This window comes from Triticum urartu, chromosome 1A, assembly GCF_056163025.1.
Source record: "Triticum urartu cultivar PI428250 chromosome 1A, HENAU_Tu73, whole genome shotgun sequence".
NCBI classification, from domain to species: Eukaryota; Viridiplantae; Streptophyta; class Magnoliopsida; order Poales; family Poaceae; genus Triticum; species Triticum urartu.
The window spans coordinates 402,731,047-402,740,189 of NC_141873.1; the positions used below are offsets into that span (position 1 = coordinate 402,731,047).

A 9,143-nucleotide genomic window follows, 5' to 3' on the forward strand; every position below is an offset into this window, starting at 1 on the left:
GATTGTTCTTTGCTTTTCCTATTGCAGTACTTAGTAAATTTCTAACTACTATTAGCACGATGCTGTTAGTAGTCCTCGGCTGAAACTTAGTCTCTTTAGTGTTCTTCTGAAACTAAAAACTGAATTTTCTTAGTGTGATAGTACTACCATAAATGTCTAAGCTGTACTGAGCGTCCAATTCTACTATTTTGCTCTTGTCCTTAGTTAGTCTGCCACTGTTTTTTTTTTGTGAAAATATCCATGTATGATTTTTTGTTTCTGCATGACTAGTTTCAACTTCAACCTACTTCAACTTCAAATGATGGACGAACAAAAATAGGAAGCTAGCAAACTTGTTGACTGACATAAGCAAACGATGTACATGACAGAAATAGGCAAACTTGTTCAAACCCTGACACACATAACATAAGGTAGCTGGTTCAACATAATGAAAGCAAACTACAAATCTGAAACAACAATATTAAGGACAGGCAGAAGTGCGAGCAACATGAATGCAGACTTTCATGCATCCTCATCCCGCGAAATTGGAGTGGTAGTAGGGGTCAGCTTCCTGCTCTTATGAAATATCCCAACCTGTCACGATGTTGTCGATTGTCTTCCATGACTTGTACGTGGCGTATGCATCTATTCCTGCGTACGTGATGAGGTTGTCTAGCAGCGGGCTGGTCCCCCACTTTTTGTGGTCTTCCTTCTTCTCGATCTTCTTCTTCATGCCTTTGTAGAATGGGTGGATGACGCCGCCTGCAACATCGGCCAAGGAGTCAAAGTATTTTCTGGTGTGTGGATCTTTCCACTTGCGCTGCATGTCGATGAAGTTGTTGGGGTTGATCTCCAAACCATACTTCTTCAGCATCCGCTTGTCGCCTCCAATGCTGAAACCGACAAATGTGTACAATTTCTCCTCCTGCAGGAACTGTTTGAGGCGCTTGGGCATTCAAGGGGGGGACACACATTGAAGGTTAGTGTTCTTTTTTGAATATTTAATTCTTCTGTTTTTTGGTTTTGAAAGTGATAATCCATGAGGTAGATTCTTATATAGTATAAGTCATGGATGAATGTAGTCCAGAAACTAGTACACAAAGTCCTGAAACTAAATTCAACTACACCATGTTATTTTTCTTTTTTGCTGTCTTCAGTGCTTCACCAAATGCTTCACCAAATTCAAGAATCATTTTAACAGATTCAATGATATATGTGCTGCTTGATTCAAGTTTAGTTTTCTTTATTGGTTGAATGAAAGACCTATACCAGTGCTTGATACATCTTTGTGCATCAATTCTATATCAAGTTCAGAAATTAATTTGAGAAACTTGTGCATCAAGATATGGACCTATACCACTTCACCAAACATCTTTTAATACATCAATTCTATATAACTATACTAGTGCATCAAGATCAGAATCTATGCTAGCACATCAAGTTCAGAAATTAATTTGGTGCATCAAGTTCAGAATTCTATAAACATTTCTTTCAGATGCTAATCTGGTGAAACAATCCACTTCACAGTTTCAGAATTGCATGTAAGTTGAGAAACATGTACTCGTGCATACACTTCACAAAGTATAGTAGTTCATCTAGTTGGGAAACTAGTTTAATGAAGTTTTTAGTGAGTAGTACTAGTACAACAGATGAATGAACAGTAGTATGGGTTACCATTTTGTGGCTGCTGCGATGTGATAAACCAAGCAGAGTTCCTCGATGCACAACTGCAGGACTGCCGCCATCTGTGGAGGTTCATCATCCCTGGTGAACTCCACAGCAACTCCGATGAAGCTCGGATACAAGCCGCCGCCCTTTATCCTGAGCCTGCTCATCACCTCGTCGGCCTTGTCTGGTTTGCTGGTGCAAACGATCTCCAGTGTCTCTTTGCCGTGGAGCTCAACCCCTATGAGGGTTCTCGTGTACTCGCGCTTCTCACCGGGGACGTGAACATTGACGAGGTCGCTACTCTTGTCTGAGCTCGCCATGATGACGCTTGGTGGATGGTTCCTCCGCCATCGCCTTCCTGCGGCAACTGTGGGCTTGGGAGAGAGAAGTTTGTGGTTTGTGTGTAGTGGAGATTGAAGCGGCAATGGTGGTTTCTGAGAATGAGGCAGAGATGGAAGACGATGGGGTATTTTTGCAGTGCGTCGATGGGGATGTGTGGGAGGCGGTTCGTCAGGGGCATGGGTGTGGTGGTCGTGGGGGTGCCCGTTTGCAGTCCCTTGTGGCAACCGCTCAGTGGGTGGCGCGGGTGGTGGCCTTGAAGAAGCAACCGTCCAATTCAAATGGTTTTACTGTTGCACTGACTTGTCTTGTCAAGCTATACTTATGACCTGCTAAATTCCACTTGCACGTCTCAGGGGTGATGATGACGGCATTTTGGACTGTTTTGGTGACGTATGCTTTGTGATGTTTTTCCCTGAGGATGTTAAGTATTTGTTTTTCCACTGAAGTTTTATAGACTAGTTTATCTGAAGACATTTTTCAGTGCCCCGGGAGTTGTTGCTCAAAACTGGTACTTATTTTATTTTCATCTGTACTTACCTAAGTTAGGCCTTTATAGTTTTGTATTCTCATTTTAGTGCACTTATGGTTTAGTGCTGTGTGAACTCAAATGTAATTTCATACAGCGTGCGGTTTTGAAACTTGGTGTCGTAGTGTTGTGAGTGGCCTGACTGATCCTGCTTTTTTAGTACTTATGTCATATGTATCATTGAACTGAGTTTTTTTTTGTTTTTCGGTGTTTTGTGGGGATTGAGATTATTTTACGACCAGACTGTTCGTTGAGGTGTGTACAAATTTTATATAAATTAGAAATTTTAGCAGAATTGACAAATAAATTCTATTTGAACTTATTTTATTTTAGTGGTTGAACTTGTGAGGTTTTATATAAATTAGAAATTTAGCATAATTGACAAATAATTCTATTTTGAACTTTTTGCATTTTAGTAGTTGAACTTGTCAGATTTTATGTAAATAAGAAATTTAGCATAATTGACAAACATTATATGTTTGAACTTTTTGCATTTTAGTAGTTGAACTTGTTAGATTTTATGTAATAATAAATTTAGCATAATTGACAAATATTATATGTTTGAACTTTTTGCATTTTAGTAGTTGAACTTGAAAGTAATATTTAATTCGATTTTTTAAATTATGTACATTTAACAGATAGGCTATTAAGTTCTCTTCTTTTTAGAGGTTCATTGTTTTTGTATCATATTTTCTCCCTTTATTTATCATCCGTGGTGCAGAGCTAAAATTATTTTTATTTTTATTTTTCGTATTCAAAGTTATTTCCTGTGAACTAGTATTTGAATTTATATATTTTCAGTTTTGAACATTTTTCTTGTAGTTTATATTTCTTTGCCTCGTCCTCTGGTTTGTTTAACTGGGCTTATTTGGTGTTGTGTTTGTAAACAATGTAGGCTATTGGGCCGTTTTCCGACCCAGATAGCTCGTCTGTGCGCCTGTATAGTGTGGCGTGCGCATGCGGTCTGGGTTTAGTCCCACCTCGCTAGTCGAGGGGGCTCCGAACCTGTTTATAAGCGCAGCAGAGGCTCTCTGGTCGAACTCCTCTGAATACTTACACGAGCGCTTATACACGGCGCTCGCTCTCTCTCTTGACCTGTGGGCCCTAATCGGTGGGCCCTGCGTTGTGCGGATTACTAGGGATTCGCCTATGGGCTCGAGTTCAAGTATCTAGCAGCGTCAGGGCCTGCGCCTGACCTTGGGCGGTCAATTTTTTCGTTTTTTGTTTGTTTGAATCTAGTACTTGACTCCAGAAGTAACTTGGACTTTAACTTTTTGTTCTAGTTCTTGTCAGTTTTGTGTAAGTGTAATTTTGAGATGTACTTGCGTGTAGATTAAGTTGTACTGATAGTCCATTCATAGTAGCGCTTACGGACTGATGCTTCTATGTACTTTTTATTGTAGTAAGTATGTACTGTCCGATCAAGTGTACTAGTACTATGATTCTTAATCTGCAAGCGACCAACATAAGTGTGTACTGATGCTTTCTTAACTTTTTCTGTTTGTAGTACTTGTTAATTATCTAGCAGCTACATATGAATCAGAACACTAGATGGAGTATTAAGAATTTTTGCTTCAACTTTTGAAGCGTTGTTAAGCAACTCAAATTGTGCTGATTGTTCTCAACGTTTTGTTTTATATACAATACTGAATCGAAACTAGACATAGAGAAACGTTGTGTGATTAGTTGCATCATAACTAGTACTTTAGAGCAGCTGCAAAGTTCTATTCAGAAGCTACTTTTTGAATTTGAAATGATGGATTAACAACATACGAAGCTACCAAACTTATATAATGAGATAAGCAAAACATTGTACTTGATGACATAAATAAACTAGTTCAACAATGAAAAGCACGACATAATCATACTGGTTCAACCCAACAAGAGCAAACTACTAATTTGAAACAACAAGATAAAAGTGTTGGGGAACGTAGTAATTTAAAAAAAATCCTACGCACACGCAAGATCATGGTAATGCATAGCAACGAGAGGGGAGAGTGTGATCTACGTACCCTTGTAGACCGACAGCGGAAGCGTTAGCACAACGCGGTTGATGTAGTCGTACGTCTTCACGGCCCAACCGATCAAGCACCAAAACTACGGCACCTCCGAGTTTTAGCACACGTTCAGCTCGATGACGATCCCCGGACTCCGATCCAGCAAAGTGTCGGGGAAGAGTTCCGTCAACACGACGGCGTGGTGACGATCTTGATGTACTACCGTCGTAGGGCTTCGCCTAAGCACCGCTACAATATTATCGAGGAATATGGTGGAAGGGGGCACCGCACACGGCTAAGAATACGATCACGTGGATCAACTTGTGTGTCTAGGGGTGCCCCTGCCCCCGTATATAAAGGAACAAGGGGAGGAGGCCGGCCGGCCCCTATGGCGCGCCAAGGAGGAGTCTTCCTCCTAGTAGGAGTAGGACTCCTACTAAGAGGGGGAAAGAAGTGGGGAGGGAGAAGGAAAGGGGGGCGCCTCCCCCCTCCTAGTCCAATTCAGAATAGGGGGGGAGGAGGCGCGCGGCCCACCTTTGGCTTCCCCTCTCTCTCTCTCCACTAAGGCCCATATGGCCCATTACTTCTCCCGGGGGGGTTCCGGTAACCCTCCGGCTCTCCGGTTTTCTCCGAAATCACCCGGAACACTTCTGGTGTCCGAATATAGCCGTCCAATATATCAATCTTTATGTCTCGACCATTTCGAGACTCCTCGTCATGTCCGTGATCACATCAGGGACTCCGAACTAACTTCGGTACATCAAAACTCATAAACTCATAATATAACTATCATCGAAACCTTAAGCGTGCGGACCCTACGGGTTCGAGAACAATGTAGACATGACCGAGACACGTCTCCGGTCAATAACCAATAGCGGAACCTGGATGCTCATATTGGCTCCTACATATTCTACGAAGATTTTTATCGGTCAGACCGCATAACAACATACGTTGTTCCCTTTGTCATCGGTATGTTACTTGCCCGATATTCGATCGTCGGTATCTCAATACCTAGTTCAATCTCATTACCGGCAAGTCTCTTTACTCATTCCGTAATACATCATCTCGCAACTAACTCATTAGTTGCAATGCTTGCAAGGCTTATGTGATGTGCATTACCGAGAGGGCCCAGAGATACCTCTCCGACAATCGGAGTGACAAATCCTAATCTCGAAATACGCCAACCCAACATGCACCTTTGGAGACACCTGTAGAGCTCCTTTATAATCACCCAATTACGTTGTGATGTTTGGTAGCACACAAAGTGTTCCTCCGGCAAATGGGAGTTGCATAATCTCAGTCATAGGAACATGTATAAGTCATGAAGAAAGCAATAGCAACATACTAAACGATCGGGTGCTAAGCTAATGGAATGGGTCATGTCAATCAGATCATTCACCTAATGATGTGATCCCGTTAATCAAATAACAACTCTTTGTTCATGGTTAGGAAACATAACCATCTTTGATTAATGAGCTAGTCAAGTAGAGGCATACTAGTGACACTCTGTTTGTCTATGTATTCACACATGTATTATGTTTCCGGTTAATACAATTCTAGCATGAATAATAAACACTTATCATGATATAAGGAAATAAATAATAACTTTATTATTGCCTCTAGGGCATATTTCCTTCAAAAAGGCAAGCACAAGCAAAAGTAAAATGAAGGCAGGCTCTGATGTATCTTCATCCCGCATAGGGGCAGTAGGGTTGGTCGTAGTAATTCACAGCCTCCCGCTCTTTTGCAATTTCCGAACCATCTGTGATGTAGTCGATCATGCTCCATGCCTTGTACGTGGCGTATGCATCCACTCCTACGTACTCGATGAGGTTGTCTGCGAGCGGGCTGGTCCCCCACAATTTGTAATCTTCCTGCGTGTTGATGTTCTTCTCCATGCCTTTGTAGAATGGGTGGATGACGCTGGCTGCAACATCAGTCAAGGAGTCGTACTCTTTTCCGGTGTATGGTACTCTCCACTTGCGCTGAATGTCGATGAACTTGCCAGGGTTGATCTCCAAACCAGACAACTTCAGCTTCTCTTTGTCGCTTTCAATGCTGAAACTGGCAAATGTGAACAACTTCTTATACTGCAGCAACTCGTTCAGGCGCTTGGGCCTACAAGGGGAGAGACATTTTTGAAAATCAGCATTACTTTTGATGTTTGAATTATTCATTTTTGTTTTGTCTTACAAGCGATGAATCCATTTAAGTATATGTTTATGTAGCATAAATAATGGGTGAATGTACTTCATAAACTAGTAAACAAAGTTCTGAAATTAAATTAAGTACATCATGTTATTCTTCTTTTTTGGATTATACATAGTTTCAGTCAATGTTGTATGTTCTGCTTTGGTACTAGCTTAGTTTACGTTTGTTGAATAGGATAACACATAAACAGTGCTTCACCAAGTCCTTAGTGTTTTTCTTATGAGAATAACATTAGATCAAATTCAGAAAATACTTCACTACATCAAGTTCAGAAACATCTTTTTAATACATTGAGTACATGAACTACACTATTGGATCAAGTTCAGAAACTAGACTAGTCAGTCAACTTCAGAAATTAATCTTCCGCGAGATTTTCCAAATAGTAATCCGGTGCATCAGGTTCAAAAATACATTTATAGTGTATCTACTTGAGAAAATGCAGTAGTGCATCCACTTTTCACAAGCCACACTAGTACATCTAGTTGGGAAACAAGTCTGATGAAATTTTCAGGATACAGTACTAATAAAACAGATAAACCAAACATGGCAAATGAGTAGGATGGCTCACCATTTTGTGGCCGTTGCGATGTGGTACACCAAGCAGAGGTCGTCGACGCACAACTACAGGACTGCTGCCATCTGGGGAGGTTCATCTCCATTGGTGTAGTGCACACCAACACCGACGATCCTACGAATCATGCCCCAGCCTTCCTCCAGAGCCTGGAGATCACCTCGTCGGCCTTGTCTGGTTCGCTAGTGCAGACGATCTCCAGCGTCTCCTTGCCGTGGAGCTCAACCTCTCTGAGGGTTTTGGTGTACTCGCGCTTCTTGCCGGGGACATGAACGTCGATGAGGTTGCTGCTCTTCTCTGACGGCTCGTCTTGATGACGCTTGGTGGACGGTTCCTCCGCCATCGCCCTCCTCAGGCGGTTGTGGGCTTGTGAGAGAGAAGTTTGTGGTTTGTGTGCAGGGGAGATGGAAGGGCAATGGTTGTTTGTGGGGATGATGGAGAGATGGAAGAGAATGGGGGTTTTTTGCAGTGCGTCGATGGGGATTTGTGGGAGGCGGTTCGTCGGGGGCGTGGGTGTAGTGGCTTGGGGTCGCCGTTTGCAGTCCGTTGTGGCAACCGCTCAATGGGTGGCGCGGGTGGTGGCTTGGAAGAAGTAACCTTCCAAGTCCAATGGTTTTTACTACTGCACTTACTAGTCTTGTCAAGTTGTACTTATGACCTGCTAAATCCCACTTGCACGTCTCAAGGGTGGTGATGACGGTATTTTACTGTCGCACTGATTTGTCTTGTCAAGCTGTACTTATCGGCTGCTCATCCCACTTGCATATGTCAGGGTTGGTGATGATGGAGGTCTGTACTCCTCTACTGTGGTACTTGGACTGGTGATTGAAGTGTAATTGAACTTACCAAATACCAATGAGACTATGTGTGATGCTAATGTTTTTTAAAACAATTTTTGTATTTTTTAAAGGATTGTTTATATCAAGATAATCTCTGAGTATTTTTTATAGATAAATTAGATTTTCATCAGTACAGAATGTATTATATTCGCATTTTTGTTTGAGTTAATTATTTTTATGTACTGATGGTCTTTCTGAATTGGGACTGGCAGAAGCAGACATAGCTTTATTTTTTTCAAAACGATGTTTTTTTGAGGTGTTCACAGGTGTGTTTGTTTTACTCTGCCTTTGTGCTGACGACTGGTCGACAGTAGTGTTTTTCGTCAGTACAAATGTATTTTGTGACTGCGTTCAAAAGGATTATCAAATGTTTTACGTAATAATGTGACTGCTCCAGCGGGCACAAATCACAAATTATATCAGTACTGATGTGTACTATGTCTTTGTACTGACGACTGAGAACTATCAGTACTGATGTACTATAGGAGTTTAAATTTTCCTTGACATTTTTTTGCTGCTGAGTTACTGGTCGACAGTAGCGTTTGCGTTAGGTAAATCCAAATAAGTTTTTTCAAATTTATTTCTGACTGCATTCAAAAGGATCATCAATTGGTTTACATAATAATGTCACTGGTTCAACAGGCACAAATCACAAATTATATCTTAACTATAGTACTGATCAAGAAATCGACGATAAAGCTAAATAAGTTTTGGTAACGACAGTGTTTCTGACATGTTTCCTCATTGGGTGCCGAGGCAACTGAGACCACTATGTATTGTTTAGTTGTTCAGCCTTGAGCTTCTCCTAACTGGCCCCGAATGTTGTGCCTTGCCGGTGCCCTTTCCTAGTTGAGCCTTGGCAACTTCATCGTCAGTTTCAGTTTCCTCATCCCCGACAGTGTCATCTTCATTGTCTTCGTCTGATTGGTCATTATTCTCGTCAAACTCTTCTTCTTCATCGTCTTCATTTGATTTTTTAGAACTCTGCACCTTGCCCTGTGTTTGTTCAG

At 41.6% G+C, this 9,143-nt stretch overlaps 2 protein-coding genes across 2 annotated transcripts; both read right to left on the reverse strand.

Annotated features, from left to right (window-relative positions):
• Nucleotides 1–556: 556 nt before the first annotated feature.
• On the reverse strand, nt 557–934 carry LOC147991433 (uncharacterized). Its single transcript, XM_087538669.1, has one exon. The coding sequence runs from the start codon at nt 932–934 to the stop codon at nt 557–559; it is 378 nt and encodes a 125-aa protein (XP_087394795.1).
• A 5,266-nt stretch (nt 935–6,200) lies between these two features.
• Nucleotides 6,201–7,422, reverse strand: LOC147991434 (uncharacterized). Its single transcript, XM_087538670.1, has 2 exons — nt 7,349–7,422; nt 6,201–6,630 (listed from the first exon to the last, which is right to left on the reverse strand). The coding sequence occupies exons 1-2, from the start codon at nt 7,420–7,422 to the stop codon at nt 6,201–6,203; spliced, it is 504 nt and encodes a 167-aa protein (XP_087394796.1).
• Nucleotides 7,423–9,143: the final 1,721 nt, after the last annotated feature.